This window comes from Lycorma delicatula, chromosome 2 (assembly GCF_047948215.1).
Source record: "Lycorma delicatula isolate Av1 chromosome 2, ASM4794821v1, whole genome shotgun sequence".
NCBI lineage: Eukaryota > Metazoa > Arthropoda > Insecta > Hemiptera > Fulgoridae > Lycorma > Lycorma delicatula.
The window spans coordinates 139,442,770-139,462,260 of record NC_134456.1 but is presented as its reverse complement, the minus strand read 5'-3'; the positions used below and the strand labels follow the sequence as shown (position 1 = coordinate 139,462,260).

The 19,491-nt window shown below is 29.1% G+C and overlaps 1 protein-coding gene across 1 annotated transcript; it reads left to right on the top strand.

The window, feature by feature from the left end:
• Positions 1–833: 833 nt before the first annotated feature.
• Positions 834–1,205, top strand: LOC142319959 (uncharacterized). The gene has a single exon (XM_075357636.1). The coding sequence runs from the start codon at positions 834–836 to the stop codon at positions 1,203–1,205; it is 372 nt and encodes a 123-aa protein (XP_075213751.1).
• The last annotated feature ends 18,286 nt before the right edge of the window (positions 1,206–19,491 follow it).

The window sequence follows — 19,491 nt, the reverse complement described above, 5'->3', positions numbered from 1 at the left end:
AAAGGAGACTCCAGAAAATGGAGTCTCCTTGGAGCAATTACAGAGGTATAAAACTACTGTCGCACACTATGAAGCTTTGGGAAAGAGTCATTAACAACCGCCTGATGAAAATTGTACTGTCAAAAATTCACGTTAATCAATGTGGTTTCGTGCCTGGCAGATCAACAGTGGATGCAATTCAAGCTATGCGTATACTGGTGGAAACGTTTAGAGACGCTGCTAGGAATTTGCATATGATATTCATAGACCTTGAGAAAGCTTTCGATCGAGTGCCGCGAGATTTGATATGGGCGGCACTGAGAAGTCACGGTGTTCCAGAACGATATGATGAAATCATTGTGGACATATATCGCGATGCGACCACAAGGGTGAGATGCATGGCAGGAACATCAACGGCTTTTCATGTGAACGTGGGGGTACACCAAGGCAGCGTGCTGAGCCCACTGCTCTTTAACATTGTTATTAATTATCTGACAACGCACATCATGGATGAATTGCTGCTGAGCGTACTTTTTGCTGACGATGTGGGTCTCACGAGTGAAAGTGTTGCGGTGTTGCAGGATGTTTTCAGTAGCTGGAAATGTGCACTTGAAAGTCACGGTCTGAAGATCAGTGAATCCAAAACAGAATATATTTTCTTGCCATCCAGCGATGCACAAGCACCATCGCCTGACATTATGATCAACGGTCGACTTATGCCGAAGTGTACAAGTTTTAAATATCTTTGATCTATATTGAATCAACGAGGCGGCTGTGAGCAAGATGTGAATCATCAAATCACCGTGGCATGGTTGAAGTGGCAGCAGATTTCGGCTGTTCTTTGCGACAAGCGTATGCCTCTAAAACTTAAGGGCCGAATGTATACTACAGTTGTTAGACCTGCACTTACATATGGAGCAAAGTGTTGGACAGGATACGAGCTGTTTGATCGAGATCTCACGACCGCAGAGATGAAAATGTATCGAATGTCTCTTGGTGTGACTAAGTTGGACCGCATCAGAAGCGAACGCATACGAGAGTCCCTTCAAATAAAAGAGTCAGTGGCGGAGAAAATCTCTCGAGAGCGAAACGATTGGTTCGAAAGGGTTGATTCTCAGCACCCTTCAAGTGTTACAAAAAAGATAATGGCTCTTGATATCCCGCCAGTCAAGAAACGAGGAAGACCGAAGAACAGTTGGTGTAAGCAGTTGGAAGATCGACAATGAAACATGGCTTGACCCGGCAAGAGAAGGACGATAGAATGAATTCCAGAATGACACTCCGTTCAATGAGACAAAACTGAATTGAAATTTTTACCGTTTTACTGCTTACCTTGGAGACTTTTGTCTCACAACAGGAATTATATATGTAATATTAGTCATTATGTATATTAATAAAGCAAGTAAGAGAGAACAAAAAATTATTTGCGTTAGGATTTAGATTTCATAAATTTTGTTTTGGACCATTTTCTTTATAACAATGTTATGGAAACTTAATTATACAGAATGATATTAATGTAAGGAAACGGCTTCATATTTCAAAACTGAGGGATACTCGGGGGGTAGAAACAAGCGCGGATCGACGTGATTACAAAATTTACTACTTTTTGGTGTATTTGAAATTTTTATCTACCACCTTGTATCCGTAACAATAAATCATTTTTTTTAAACGGACATTTGATACATGATTTTAATGTAATGTTTTACGATAAAAATGTTGGTGAACACCGTTTCTTGATAAATTCAGTTTGCAATTATGATAAATGATTCGTTTTTTAGCTGTAACCAATCAAAATTGCAAAAATGGAAAAAACGCAGTATAATAAAACAAGGTAAAACGTCCCATAGTAACTTTTTCCTTTCACATTACCCCTAGAATTACGTAGATCCAAAAAAAAAAACTTTGAACAGTTAATCTTGGAATTAATGGCCCAACACTAATAATAACAACCTTCATAATAATAAATAACACTAATAATAACAATATATAATAACCAATAATTTTCAATACTATTATGAATTAAATGGCTAGGTCAACTGATATTACTTACTTTAATTATCACATTTCATTTTAAAATTTAATTAAATATTTTCGGCCCTAAATTACTTAAAACAATAAATTTTGAAAAACAAAATCTGATGTGGACACCACATGAGTTCTTTGTACGCCTATTAAATTGTATATACACATTATTTGCTACACGCCATTAAACTTATTTCTTTTGAAAGTGAGATACGATCCTCCAATTCTTTAATAAAGTAAAGAACTAAGGACATGGAAGATGGAATAGGGGGAGGGCGATGATAGACAGCCTCGCGTGTAGTCGACGTCCGTCCGTGTGTACACGGGTGGGCGGCGGTGAGGAAGCGCGGGGACTCTGGATCTCCTAAGCTCCCAAGAGTGGAGATATCAGAAAGACCATAGAAAAAAAGCTTTCAACTGAGGTGAAGAGAAGGACCGGAGAGCGAAGGGATGAAGGACAGCCTCCTGTGAAGCCGTCGTTTGTCACGCTTGCGTGGATGGACGACGGTGATGAAGCACGGAGACTCTGAATCCCCCGAGCTCGAAAGCACCTCCCGGAGCGGTGTAATGCTTATTCGCGGGTCTGGCCCCGTGATGGGAGGATCGGTGAGATAGGAGGTTTAGTCGGTAGGGTGCAGGCACACATATGCACTCTTAGTAACATCTTGCGGAACCTGTTAGCAAGTCCGAAAAAATAATCCTTTAATAAAGTAAATAGTTACTTAATTGATGAAAGTTTTTATTAACATCAAATTTTTACAATTATTAATTCAACAATCGTACATGAAATATTAGGATAGAGTAAAAGTCTCCTTATTACTCGTATTACTAGATTAGTATTATTCGTATATTCGTGAGTTGCTGATTAATAAACGTTTCAGATTTCTAGTGTGTCTAGAAATTAAGTTAATAATTTAATTTAATAATAACTTAACTATTCCATTTAGTGAACTAGTGTACTCGTGTATACTGGACAGAAATGTTAGATATATATAGTGAAAAAGAAAAATCATACAGAAAAAGAAAGATAACATAAAGAAATATACCTCAAAAAAACGACAAGAAGATGAATATGAAGAGGAAGAAAATGTTAAAACCAAAGAAAGAATAAAAAGGAAGAAAATGTTGCAAACCAAAAAAAAAAAAAAAAAACTATAAACAGGAAGAAAATGTTGCAAACAAAGAAAGAATAAAAACATTAAGAGACGATTTTATATATATAAAGAGGAAGAAAACGTTAACATCATCGAAAGAATAAAAAAATTAAGAGAGGATGATGAATGTAGAGAGAAAATTTTAAAACTACGGAACGTGTACCCAAATTAAGATCAAAAGAATTATATCAAACCAAAGAGCAATTAAATGAGTGGCAACAAAAAACAAACGAAATGATGACCAACTTCGACTGAGGGAGTAATGAACTAAAAGACAAGAATTATTGCAATTTATTAAAGATTGGGGATGTATGCCTCAGTGTATATGTTGTTCTTGTGAGGGCCTATTTTTCAGTCACTTTGTAGTAAACTTTAATGCAGAGAAAATTAAACAGAAATTCCAGAATAATTAAATAAAATTAAACTAGAAAATCCAAAAATAATACAATTCTAAATTATAATTGTCAATTAATAATAAATAAATAATGAAATGTTTCACCAAATCTATTACGTATATACATATGCCTATTAAATTACATATACTCATTTTTCAAAGTACATAAAATTTTGTTTCACTAACTACCTCTGTTTTTTTTTTAATAGTTTTTTTATTGTTGTTATTGAATTACTAATTACTGTAAATTTTTGTGTACAATCAGAGGTTAATAGTTGTTAATAAATCAATATATTTAAATTAAAAAAAAATTTAAGAAAAAAGGAGATGAAGTCTGATTGGAACGATTGTCTTCCCCTTTTGATATCCAAATATTTCATTAATTAAAATTTTATTTGTCTACAACTCTTGAACCAATGAAAATAAATACCACTTATGATATATCGTTGATAATCTCTCAATGAGGCATTATTACTGCAGTTAAGAAAAAGTCCAGATCCAATTTTTTTAGAATTTGGCACTTTTGGTTCACTCGATTGCAATCAAAAGAGGAGGTGCACAACTAGATGTTACTCCAGTCCTGAATCCAAAATTTCAACATAATACGGCTAATCGGTTTTAAGTTATGCGAGATACATACGTACGAAAATACTGAGGTCACGCCGAAACTAGTCAAAATGGATTCAGGGATGGTCAAAATGAATATTTCCGTTGAAATCTGAAAACCGAAATTTTTCGCGATCATAATACTTCCATTACTTCGTACAAGGTAGTAAAAATTAATTCATTTTATTAACCTCTGATTTTGAGAAAATGTTTACAATAAATAAATTCAGTAACAACAATAAAAATAAAAAAATATCAAAAGTTATTAATGAAATAAAATTTTATGTATTTTTCATTAAAAAAAAATGTTTATATGTAATTTATTAGGCGTAAAAGGAAGTCGTATGGTGTCCACATCAATTTTTTTCTTTATTTTATTCCTAATATGTACGATGCAATCTATTCTACTAGTGAACAATATGTAACCCTCCCCCGCATGGTCCAGTGAGTTGAGGAAGATATGTATGACGTGATGAGGTATAGTTTTGTACAGACTCAGGCCGACCATTCCTGAGATGTGTGATAAATTAAACTCCAAACACTAAAGTACACCGGCATTCTGTATCTAGTATTAAAAAAGAAATGAAATCATTTAATAACTTCACAACAATGCAGGTTATTAACGTCTCATTTTGGCTTCTTCATCATAAAAATACAGTAATTCATTGTCTCTAATTTAATTACGTAGTGGAAAATTAAATTGTAATAATTTGGGATAAATTAAGACAGATAATTCTTAGTGAAATAAATTGTTCAAATTGGTTCAAATTAAAAGATATAACACATATTATATACGAAAAGATATAATTATGTTTATGAAGTTTTACATTTTGGGTTGTGTTGCATTTATCTCCTAACAATGAATCCACACCGTTCAGTTTTTCTTTTGATTAACATTTATTTTCAGTTTAAAAAATAATTTAATTGATAAAATCTTTTACATTTAGATAATATAGTTTATTCCGTAAGTATTAGCTTTATTAAGTAATTAAACATTTTTTGTAGTTATTTCTGTTTAATGTTTCAAAGAAACTTTTATTCGTAGTGTGGGTAATTATATTTTATTGTTTTTTGTAATAAAAACATTATTTATTTCTTAAATAATCGAGCCCCTATATGTAGTTATTTTTTTTTTTTAAATATCCGGTATTACACTAATCGGCTCAGTTTTTATTATGTTTAGATAATACATTTAACCTTGTGTACTGTTTAAAATACATGAATAACAAAACTGTTAATACAGATTTAAAAAAGTTGTTTTTTTTTCAATTATTGTTATATTTTCTTGTAACGCAATTTTTGTTCGAGTTTTACGTGAATACTTAAAAAATAAATATCTTAAATGACGATTTATTATTTTTTTAGAATTTCAATACTCAACAAAGAATCCTTTGTCTACTTTTGAAGATCTTTCAGTGCAATTGAAATTTCGAAAAGTGATTTTATTATATTTTTTAAAAAATATTTCAAAAATCAAATACAAAAGCAGTTTCTAAGAATTAGTACTTATATAAACACTTGAAGTTTCACGACATTAAAAAAAATAGCTACTTTATAAATAAAACAAAAAGTTAAACGTATTTATAAATAATTAAACGTGTAATCTTTAAAAAATGTAGGAATGAAGCAATTTATAATTTTGGATTTAACTGGTTTAAACAGGTGAAAATGATACCATAAACTGATCGATGTAAAATAACCACAATTCATAAGGTTACTTAAGCAAAAACCTTTGCATTGTTTCGCAATATAAATAACTCACATTGATCTTAAGATCGCATTCTATATCTAAACTAAATAATATATCAAACTTAAACATAATGATGCAGTTAAACAGATTTTTCAGTCGTAAAAATTCAGATCCATTGTAAAGAATTCTTTGAACGACAATAAATTCGTTTTTTTTTTGTACAGGCGGCTTGAAAAAAAAGCAGTCAATTTGTAAGTAATAAATTACTTTCTTTATATTCACTTTTAGATAAAATTTTATGCTTGGGAATCACTCCATTAGAATTGAAAATATAAACGTGCTCGGCTACCAACGCGGAAGTTTAGTTTATAAACCGTATAATTTATTAAACCGCTTTGAATAATAATTGAAAGTTAATCAGTTGTATTTTTTATGCAGTATAGTTTGTAAGAAACATTATTTTTAAATGTGAAATAAAGATATCACTCTATCATAATTACATTTTTTACAGACGTTAGCGAAACATGAATTGTATCGCTACTTCAGGAGCGATATAGTTATTGCTTCTGCTCCAGTTATTCCAGCAGTTCCTCCATCGTTTCTGCTCCAGGAACTGTTACAAATCATGTCACCATATCATTGGTCTATAATCTTACGTAGTATTTTAAAAATTATTTCAATTTAATTTTGAAACCCAATAATAATTACAGTTATCTATCAATATAGTATTATTAACAAAATTTAAAAAAAATAATCTCTTGAGAAATCTACAGCGGGAAACAATTATCAAATCTTACTAATAAACCTTTTTATTGAGAAGAAAATTAAACAATAAATATTAAAAAAAAATCGAATAAAAAATCATCGAATTAAGTAATAACTAACAAAATTTAATCTACAATAATTTTTATTTTTGTTCTAATTTTCATGGAATTAGGCATCTACCTGTTTCGGTAACCATCTTTCTTTAAATATTTCTCTGGTCGTCTTCCTTCAGGTCGATAGAACAATAGTGCATTCGGCAATTAGTGTTTTGGCATCCTTAAAAAGTGGTCATACCACTTTCTTCTGTAGACTGGTACAATGTTATTAAGCTAATTTGATTGTAGCTAAGCATGATGTTAATACTTTTGATAATATCTTTCCTACAATCTTTATTTCGGTGAAGGAGCTTTATTTTCCTTTAAAAATGTTTATTATTAAGATTTTAAAATTATCTTAAAAATGGATTTTATTTTTTCATTTTTAACTGCAGCAAGGTGAAGAATAAAGAAACTTAAGTAAGGTTGATTAAAATTATGTAATTATGTATTAAAAGTTATGCAATTCTGTAGAAATATTTGATGTAGCTTGGTTATTAATAATCGCATACAAAAATGTGAGTTATCGTTTAGTCTTTAATGGAATTTTCTTTAAGAAAAATAATAAGTAAAATAATTTATTTTTTTTTTGTCTTCAGACACTCGACTGGTTTGATGCAGCTCTCTAAGATTCCCTATCTAATGCCAGTCATTTCATTTCGGTGTATTTCCTACATCCTACTTCCCTAAAAATTTGTTTTACATATTCCAAACGTTGCCTGCCTGCACAATTTTTTCCATCTATCCGTCCCTCCAATATCAAAGCGATTATTCCAGGATGCCTTTAATGTGTGGCCTATAAGTCTGTCTCTTCGTTTAACTATATTTTTCCAAACGCTTATCTCTTCATCCATTTGCCGTAACACCTCTTCATTTGTCACTTGATCCACCCATCTGATTTTTAAAATTCTCCTACAGCACCGCATTTCATATCTTCAAATCATTTCTTCTCAGGTACTCCGATCGTCCAAGTTTCACTTCCATATAAAGCTACACTCCAAACATATACTTTCAAAGATGTTTAAATTAATTTTTGATGTAAGAAAATTATATTTTTAACTGAAAGCTTGTTTCGCCTGTGCTATTTGGCATTTTATATTGCTCCTGCTTCATCCATCTTTAGTAATTTTACTTCACAAATAACAAAATTCTTCCACATCCGTAATCTTTTTTCTTCATATTTTTGTATTCAGTGGTCCATCTACATTATTTCTACTACATTTCAAAATAATTTATAGTAAATTAATTTAAAGCATAATAAATCAAGTACCTGATTTAATAGAGGAGGGGATGACATTTGGCAGGAAATTATGTCACTCATTTTCTGTTACTAGTCGGTTATTTATCAACCACGATTTTCAGATATAAGGTGTCATTTTTTCTCAAATAAATTCTTAATATTTATTCAGAAATTCGTAATATTACCAAGCTATAAAGGATTGAAAAATCGACATGGCTACCATTTTTAAATTTCTCAACGGGTTTAAATTGTAATTTATTATTTATTACCGTTGATATAAATGTTTGTAAAAAAATGTTTTTGTGATTTCTCAATCTGATCTTGAAATGTAAATTTTTCATTAATAAAAAAAATGGCGGACAGAAAGAAAATGAATGGGAAATCAGCATTTTTCATAGGAATTTTTTTTTCATTTTCACACAGATTCTGTAATTGAATAACTAGCCCACCATTTTATAAATCTCTGTATATATATACATACATACATACATTTTATATATAAAAAAATATAGAAAAATTCACTCGCCACGGAACTGTTTCAAAATATAACAAACAACTGGTTTAGAAAAAACACGAAGAAAACAATCAAACTACTCAATCTTTAAGAGCAACATCTATTTAGAATAATACTACTATTTTGTAATTGAAACAGTCCGTGACAAGTGAATTTTTGTAATTTTTTCAACTTCTTTTACGACTTAATTTATTAAATATCTTTTCTTTGCGTTTCAAGCAAAGAATAGTGTTTTAGAGCAGAAAATAGTATTCAGTTTTTTGTATATCATTTTTTTGCGGATTCGGCGCAAATAACTATTTTGTGAAGGATACCTTTGCACTCTAAGTGTTTTTCGGGGAATTTATTATTCAACTTTTTGTTGATTTCATAATATTTTTGCGATAAGTAAATTCACTAACAATTTTACAATGAAATTTTTTTTGGCGGTTATGATATCAGCTATTTTTGTTATATCTTTCATCACTTTCGTCATGATACATAGGACGACAAAATATAAATAAAGAACGACGTTATTTTTAGATAAGTTTAATAAAAAAATCAATAAAATACATAAAAATTACCTTTAGAATGTAATTGTAGATTTCCTTACACTCTCAGCAATGATTGTTGTCTATCGATATCAATAAGACCGTTCGTTGTCTTCAAAGCAGAAAAACCCGTTTTACCGGTAAAAAGAAACTTATTTCATATATAGGTATTATTTATTAATTTTAGATATCATATATGTTTAATTCTATTTAACTGGAGATTACCTTATCATAGACCGACTAATCGTAATTCAGTTGTAATTTTACTGTGTTTACTCATCATAATAATACACAAAAAATATAATTACCTTTATTATTATGTTTATTAATTATTATTCATTAATATCATTATTAAACGCGTATTATATTCATATTTTATTATATTTATAAGTATAATTTATTAAATAGTCTTTTATATAATAACCTTTTGATACTATCCGAATATTTTCTGACCCATGATAGCTTGCGCTATCTGACGAAATGTAGACGAAACGTACGTTTACTTGCTGTCAGGGAAGAATAAAAATTATACTTTGGCATTGCGTGATGAGAAAAGAGTAAAAACATGTAACATGTCAATTAATGATGTAAAGAAAAATGCATAACAAAGAGGTATTACCGGTTATAATTTTAGTGCATGTTTTTTTAGTGAACGAAAAGTCCACGAAAAGCTTAACCATTAACTCCTGTTTGTCGATTTTACTGTTTTTTTTTAATCTTGTTCTTTGTTTTTGACGGAGATTCACTCAACTCCAAACGGGGATCTTGATAATAAAAATTACCCTACAATTTTTTTCTTCCTTATCTATCATGCAATTACTTACCTATCATGCAATAGGTTTTTTACATATTATTTTACCAATATTCTTATTTTATGTTGTCTCATTTTCTTATTTTATGTCTCATTTTATGTTGTTAGAGTGTATAACTTAAGTGTAATTGTTATTTTTAAGTGAATTATATCGTGCTAGCTTTTTTGAGTTAACTTTCGTTATTGGTAAAATGTCTATTTCCTAAATAGTTTTCTAAATGTTTGAGCAGATTTTATGTAAATTTTATTAAACTTAAGGTTTATTAACTGAATTACTTAAATGCTATTAAGTTAATAAATATTGTGTATATGTGTGTGCGTTAGTACGTGTGTGAGTTTATTTATTCAAATGTACATGCTTACTTGTTCTAGTTGTTATTTTTAGTCTGTTGCTCTTTAGTTACTTTATTTCTCTGGCTGTATTTACATTCATTTTGTTTTGAGTTTTTCTTTGTTTCATTTTTTTCAGTTTGTTAAATTTTTTGTTTTCATTTTTTCCAAATTTCCACAATTTGGTTACACGTTTCTGAGATTTTGTCATTAATTCTTTTCTATTACAGTGGGATTATTATTTATTTTTGGATTGTAGGCTATGACAACTCATCCGGTCGTTCGTTTTGGTTAGTTTATGTTAAATTTTAATAAATTCATGTGTAAACAATGAACTTAAAAATATTATTGAAATAAAAGAGTATTTATTTTTCTTAAAAAAATAGTCAATTCTCTTTCATATTTTTAAGAAGTATAAAATTATTGTAATTTTTTAATATTTAAGGTGTTTTCCTACTGTTAGCGCGTTGAATTTTTGTAGTTCAATAAAAGTTGTTATGTTTAATTTAGTTCATATTGCTTTTGTTGTTGCAACTGCTACCAGTTATGCAAGGGAATGTATACAAAACGCTTGCTCATATGTGTTGGTGTGAGCGCACGTGTATCCGTATGTCTATATTACATGTGTGTGTATGTGTGTGCGCGCGCGCGCGAGTGATCACGTCAGTAGACTGAAGGAAGCTGGTTGTTAGTCTAGTAAAGTCGTCAAGGTAGGACTTGACCGTGCCGGCGACCGGCTGACCCCAGGCAAAGGACCTTCTTCTCAACGACACCATACAAATTACTGAAACCATAAATAAGGAAATAGTTTTACTATATTAACAACCTTCTTCCTTTCCCATATTCTGTTGAATATTCTATCTAAACTTTGACATTGAATTATTAAATTCAAAATGGTTTTTTGACATTGAATTGTTAAATACTGTGATTCTTTATTGAGTAGGCACGGTGTGTGTATCACAAACCCGTTCATTATTGAAATAAACCATTATATTGTAATTAATTTAACTGTTAGTGAGCGCTAATCTGGATGTACTACATACTAATTGTTTAATTCTCAACGGATTTATAGTTTTACATTAGCTATTTAATACGTATTGCTGAAGTCTTTCTTAAACTGTTACAAGGTCATTAAGAATTTTTTGTACTTAACAGTTGAAAAGTTACAGTTTTAATTTTAATAATTTAATGGATTATTAACAAAAATTTAACAATAAAGGTGGAAACTCGTTTTTAATAATAAATTTCTGTCTCGTAGTGGAATGTGAAATAGGATTAAATAAATGGAATCACTTTTCTTTCAAAACATCTTTGCACATCATTACTTATTTTTGGTTTATTTCGGATAAAATAAAAAAATCTGTTTGCAAAATATCTTTGTAATAATATATTCTTTAATAACGTACCATACATATAAATAGAAAACAGAAAAAAGAGTATGAAAATAAGTGCTTATTTTCGAGTTTACAAGAAAACACTGTAGCCAAGATCAGCTCAAAGAGAAAGGAAGAGAAGAGAAGGCTCCTACACTTTATTTAAGGTAAGGGATCTGAGTCTCATGCCGTGGAAAGGACAAAAAGACCTGGCGTGTAATTTTAAGCAAAGAGAGCTATTCTTTGATGGAAGTCATATTACAAAAATTCTTTGAGAATATTGACAATTCTATACGTTGAATTTTAGAAAGAAAGACATTTGTGGTCTCGGGTTCGATTCTCTGCAACAAAGTTAACAACATTTTTATTTTTTATTATATATTTTTATTGTTACAATTTCATATCCCACCTCATTTTTCTCATTCGAAGTGTAATTCATGTGGATCAGCATACTAAAAAAAATTACTGTCAGCGTTTAAAAACAAGGTAAACCGGTTTCTCTCGATGCAAGATTTTTCGTGATTGATTACGCCTGCGTCGTTCTCCTGCATTGTATTGAATAGTGCAAATTGTTTTTTACTCATGATCGTCTTTGAATTCAAATATTTTTATTTCAAAGAATGTAGATACTTTATCAACGGTTTAACTTATTTTTAAGCGGATCAGGGTGCTTTCTTTTGTTATGTTGTCATCCGAAGGTCTGAGGTGGCCTTGATTTACAGAGTTACATGTCCACGCCAACTTATACTGTTGATTAATAAATCCATCTTCCGATGAAGACTGACCATACCTTGTATTAATCTCAATTGTTCTGCTTACGATTCGCTATCGATGTACGAATTTATTTATTTTTATTCTTCTAAATGTCAATGGATTTGGCATCTTTCCCAACATTTATTTAAGTAGTAAAGAACTAAGTTATTACAACATTAATGATTCTTATCAGACAACATTCAGTTGAAAAAATTTCATTAATTATTCATATTATATCTCTGATCTAATTTTCTTTTAGCGTGTAACCTTGGATCAGAGTGAGGTCAGTAGCCGATTCGCTACACTGGTATTATGAATAGTAGTTAAAAAAAATACTACAGGAACTGTTGGGATATTATATCATTACAAAATAAAATAAATAAAAAATAAATAAATGTTGAAAATATATTGGAAACGACCTTTAACTTGATACCTTCCTTTCAAAACTTGTAATTAATATTTCTTCACGTAAATAACCTTAACAATTACAAATTTTGTTTTCATGTCTGTAAATACGTAAATGTGTTAAATGATATTGTTTAATTTAAATAATACTTCCAGTGTTCTGTTTATATCATTTTTTATTAAAAAATAAATCAAACTGATTATAAGGTAATATAACATCTTACTGATGGATATGTTTTTGACTGAAAACTTTCTATCCTAGTATTACAACGAAGGGTCCTTCGTTGTACACTCTTCATGAATGTTTGTGATATTAAAATAATTTAAAAACTCGTTCGAAACATTTTTCAACTATTCATTAATCGTTAATATAAGGTAGAACATACTGATGATATCCCTAACCACAATGTTCTTTTTAGTATCTATTGACAGTATATTTTTACGTATTACAATACAATACTTTTAATCAATTTTTTTAAACAATAAATGAGAGTACACCTATTTCTTTGTCTCTTATCTTTTATCTCAAATCATTAAATTTTATATTAGTTGTTAAAATATTCAGAATTTAAACAGCACTCTAACAGAATTTTTACAAATCGACTAGGGATAATCAACAGAAAAGTTTAACGTTGATCCCATTCTGTCAACTTTAATATAGCAGTAATGTTTCCTATACATTTTTACATGAAATACATTTACAAATTCAACGTTATCATTAATTTTATTTTCAGAACCACTATTATAATCTAATATATAATAATTATTTTACTTCCACTATTCCAAATTAACGGGAACGATTTAAATTTAATTGATAATTTATGGAATACACTTTCAATAGCCAGTAAATCATTTATAAATATTATATAACCATCGATTACATCGTTATCATTATTAGTATTTTTTTCATTTTTTATGACATTTTCATCAATAATTTGTACAGGTAAAATATTTGATATTACAGTATATTAAAATAATCAGAAAGAATGATAGGTGATTGGCACAAATACCGATTGACAACTATCGTATTACACAATTCTGATACTACACTAACAACTTTGATGAATCTTCTAAAAATATCATTTATTTGTTGTATTTTGTTAATTCTCACGATTAATTTGTATATCATAATGTTTTAAAAGATAAACTGAGAAGTAGAAATTGTTATAATCGGCTAACTCACTCGAACTAGATTTCTGGTATCCTACCGCATAATATTCTAATACTATAATAAAAATGTATGTTATGAAGAATAAAATGCAGAAACATATGTTAGTTTTGGTAGAATTTCTTCAATTTTTGTTTATTTTTAATAATTTCATTTTGTTCCGATAGCAATTTAAAATACACAAAAAAACAATTGAGGACCTTTTTGAACAATGACTGCAGGATTTTATTCAATATTATTGTAAATATATAGAAGAAATTCAGGCATAATTTTTTTTTTAATTTTTCATAATTTATAAAAAAAATTGAGAATATTAAGAACTGCTGAGATACCTGATCGAATGTGATTATTTATCTTGCAATAATAACTAATCAGATAATATTTCCTAATAATATCATTGCACTAATACATTTTATTAACCTCTATGCTTTTTCCTGCCGTCATTAAATTTCAATAAAATACAGTATTTAATCGAGAAAAATAAAATCGGAAACTGAAAACTCTTGTTAGTGCCAAATCTGTAGGCTGATCATTCTACTCCATAGATATCAGTACCATAGGTAATTTTTTCAATCAGGAACGCTTCTCTTAACAAAAGTATAAAACAAAATATGTGTTTCAATTTTATCAGTAGCAGATCGTTATTCATACATTCTTGATAATTGGTATTCCAAACTTTTTCAGAAAAATCCTTATTTTTATTAAGTAATGAGCTTTTTAAAAAATATTTGAGATAGTATCATTTTATAAAATCAATAAAGAAGGAAGTACTGGTAATCAAAAATGATTTTTTTAAGACAACTTCTCTTACATCAAAGTTCAACTAACGACTGTTAATAACACTGCATACTCTTCAAGTGATAGTCAGTTTTATATGAAGTAGAATTAAAAGTATTCTAAAAAATAATAATAAAGAAAAATAATCCTATAAATTAAACATTATCTCATTTGTTGATTCCAAAAATATCATCCATTACATGAACTAGCCAAGTCTCCAATGTGAAAATACTGCCGTACTAAGTTATTTAACCTAATTCTTTGGGTAAAATAAATAAATATAATGATCGGAATTGAAACTTTTATTAATTAATAGTATTCTTTTCTTTTGTATCTCAAATTATATTTACAATCGGTTTCGTAGATAGAAACCATAAATAAATTGTATCAGAATAAGCGACAAAAAGGAGTTTTCTTGAAACACCTTAATTAAATACGCGTACATTCTAAAAAATATCAGTAGTAAATCAAAGCCAGCATATGATTTGATGATTGATGAAGTTTGATGATTTGATCATTTCACGAAATGGTAATGTCAATTGGCTACCAAGAACGTGTGATTTGACTCTCTCAGACATTTTATCTCGGTATATGATAAGTCACAAGTCTGTAGCAACAAACTGCTAACGACTGATGATTTGAAAACAAATACTTGACGCTTTATTAGTGGAATTCAAGCCGAATTTTGAGAAAGAGTCATGCAAAATTTTGTTGATAGACTTGACTATGTCAAGAAAAGCCGTAGAGTCCATATGGATGATATTGTTTTTCTAAGATAATGTAATGTTATAAGCTTAAAAATAAAATAACAAAATCGTTGATATTACACGTACTTTTGTTTTATTTCAATCTTACTTTTTCCTGAAAATTAAGGATCCTTTATATTTATGTTGTTTTTTAATTATTTTAACAAGAACATTATTGACATTTTTTAGTTCGAATCCATCATTTTTCTGGTGAATCATATTATAAGGTATTATTTTCTAGTTCAGGGTTCTTTATAAGAAACATTTTATGCAATAAAAATGAGGAAAAATTTTCTACTTATTTTTACGCAAATTAAAATTTTTTTTTTGTTACAACTACAAATTTTCTGATTTATAACTTTTTTTAGTATTTTTCTCTCCCTGTTGGTACCTTTCTATTATAAACATAAGAAAAGGAAAACGTTTATAAATTTTTGGGTGGATTTTCGCTAAAAGATTCAGTGAACTTATTTCAGAACAGGGAATTTGTCCCTTAGTTGTCGAGAACATTTTTAAAATTTCTTGTTGACCTAATGTAGCAAATTAGTTACAATAACAAAATATATGAAATTTTTGTGTAATAATTTTTGTCTTTTGAATTTTTATCTAAGATAATTATGTTTATTTAAAAATCAACTTCTTAGTTTTTTATTGAAAATTATATTTCACATCTTCTTGACCAATAAAATTTTACTCTAGGTCAAATATTTGAAAATTTGTTTGAAATTTAGCAATATTCCGATTTTCTTAAAAGGTCATATGATTTTTTTTTGTTTTAATTATAATTACTATTATTAAACTAGCTATCTGATAGCAGTGGTAATCTGATAATATCTTTATAATACACCAAAGATGAATAATAGAATTAATAAACATAAATTTTAGTATACGTGTTTAAAATAATACAGGATATTAGGAATGACTATCATTCCCAAAATCCTAATTAATATTTAGGCTGACATGAAAGAGTTGTTTTGCGGGATAGTTTCCAACCGTAATTAATTTCTATAAATATACTCTGTAGATGAAATATAGAAAAAAAAATTCAATTTATTTTCTGTTTCAGAATTTTTTATATCACCGTTTCAAACTTCGAAGATTAAAAAATTGGTACCGTTCCCAAAACTTGCCACTTGAATCGTTTGCCCTAATTTTTATGCTCTTCTGCAAAGTTTCTTCTCTTTTTAGATAAAAAATTAAGGATAATTAGGTTTGTAAAAAAATTAAGAAATTAATTGCTTTATTCTTATAAAATTGTAAGAGGCAACTGTTATTATCTGGTACTCATTCATTCATCTTATTTTTATTTTACCGGTTAATCAGAATTAGAATTACTGCATTTGAAATATTTGTCAATCTTGGTTACGAGAATTCAGTATTAGCGTTTATTAGTATAAACTGATATTTCGAACGTTTATTAAAATGAAATTTAAGTAAATAAACACACTCTATGCTTAAAATATATATATATATATATATTTTTTTTTTTTAAATAAATTTATTCGATAATATCCCATTTAATCTAATTTTTATGTTTATTTATTTGAGATAAAGTTCGTTAAATTATTATCTAATGTTTTCAAAATTAAATTTAGCCCACCGCCATTTCGGGTACAGGCATCTTACTAAAGTTTTATTTACACCATTTTTCTTGACTTAAGAGATCTTTAAAATTATGTATTACACAAAGGATGTTACCATTTAAAATATCTGAGTTACAACCCCTGGGCCACTCCCCAAGAAGGGGTTGAAATTCTATTTCTCGTCAGAAGGTAGAGTAGTTTACCGTTACCTTATCTTGAAAGTTACTGTATTCTATCTGAAACGGGTTTAAAGTTGATGATAGGTTTTCATACTTTTCACTTACTCTGAATATGCTTATCAGATAAAATAATAATTTTTAATCAATTTTTTTAATAAAATTTACTTCGTAGTTTATCCAGGTAGACTATGTATACATTTGTTATATAATTTTATTTATTTTAAACTTTATTAATTAATTAGCGTAATTATTAAGTGCAATTAATTATCAAGGTCTTTTATTATATTGAAAAAAATAGTTCTTTTTATATATTATGACATATTTTTTCTATTTCTTCTTCCATTTTTGATTGACTAATTGTGAGGATAAATTATCCTAGGATAAATAATTTATTCATATTAAATTTTTCCATACCGCCTACATTATTCTTAGTGTTTTGAGTAAAACATTACAGAAAATGTGTGCCTATTTTATAATTTTGATATCTCTACTTTCGTGTTTAATATATGGTACCAGAACAAATATAATACTTTGCACAGCTTTTATTACATTATATTGTTATATATAATATTATTAATATACTATATTAATAATTGTTTTTTTATTAATACTATATGATATTACAATTATTATTTGATATAGTATAATTATTAAATAAAAATATTTATATATTACGCTTAACAAATTGCTTATGTAGTTTTCTCTAAATCTAATATCACCCCTTCAATAAGGGCTAAAATAAGAAAAATAAAATTCTGTAAAACCTTTTCTAATTTTAATTCGGAGTCTATAATGTTTAAAAAATTGAAACATTTCTTGATAACTCTATATATTCGTTCTGATCGTTTGAAGTCTGGTTTCGAAGTCGAGAGTTCTAAGGTTCAAATTCTAGTAAAGGCAGTTACTTTTATACGGATTTGAACACTAGATCGTGGATACCGGTGTTCGTTGGTGGTTGGGTTTCAATTAACCACACATCTCGTCGTCCTGAGATTGTACAAGACTACACTTCATTTTCATTCAAACATATCATCCTCATTCATCCTCTGAAGTAATACCTTACAATGGTTCCGGAGGCTAAACAGAAAAAGAAAGGATTGTTTGAAGAGTCACGTCAAATATTCGTAGAAAAATTTCCGAATGCCTGTATCCCACCTGTTGGCGTACAACAAGTTCGGTTTCAGATGCGTAACAAAATAGGCAACCTTTCGTTAGGACTCCACAGGCCATTGTCGATATTGAAAGGAGAATTACTGCCAGCCCAAAAAATCAGTACGCAAGTTATCCTATCAATGTGGTGTTCAATATATATCTTGTCGTAAAATTCTTCATGAATTAAAATTGAAACCATACCGCGTTACAACTGTACAACAACTGAAAGAAACAGACAAACCGAAACGACTTGATTATTGCAACTGGCTTCTCGGAAACATTGTTGGTGGACAGATAGACCCGATGTCGTATTTGATATTAGACGAGGCACGGTTTCATTTATCCGGCCATGTTAACTTGCAGAACACCAGGTATTGGATGGCGAAAAATTTTCACGAGATATTCGAGCGTCCACTTCACGATGAGAAAATTGGTGCCGTCCCCGATATTCGTATAGTAGGACCAATATTTTTTGACCGGACTGTCGAAACACAAGTTTACCTCACAATTTTGAAAGAATTCTATGTTCAATTAACTGATAATGAAAAAGAATACAGCTTCTTCCATCAAGACGGAGCAACGTGTCACACGTCAAACGTTTCATTGAATCACGTTCATGCAGCTTTCACAAATGAATTAGCTGTCACAAAGGATGGTGACCTCCACGTTCACTTGCGATTTTTTTCCTTTGAGGTTACTTAAAGGCGAGAATTTATGCATCTAATTCCCACAATATTGATGAACTGAAGGTAAACATTCAACAATAAATCAACGCAATTGACAACAACGTTTTGCGTCAGACGACTCGCAATGTAAACACTCGAGCAGAAAAGTGTATCGAAGGGTGGTCATTTGGAACATCTTTTGTAACAATAAGGAAATAAATACAACATTTAAATTACGATTTATGTTTTTCTTATTTAATCTATCCATATCACTCATAAAATTTCATTCCATAACCTACCGTTTCTGCAGCGGTTATGTTATGGGTTTGGTTTTATATTGCTCACTCTGTATATAAGATATCTTCAACTGTCGATAACAAAAATACATTTTCTCGGTCTTCTGGAAAGTTAAAATATAGCAGAAAATTTTAATCCAATAAAAATTTGATTTGTTTTATAAAGGAATTTACCTAAAAAATGTATTTTTCGTTTAAAATCCCTTCACTAATTTGATGTACCAACTACTAGCAATTTATCTTAAATTAAGTAGTTGGATTACT

Coding starts and splice junctions, on each gene's coding strand:
- LOC142319959 (XM_075357636.1), top strand. CDS start 834: ATGCCTCTAAAACTTAAGGGCCGAATGTATACTACAGTTGTTAGACCT.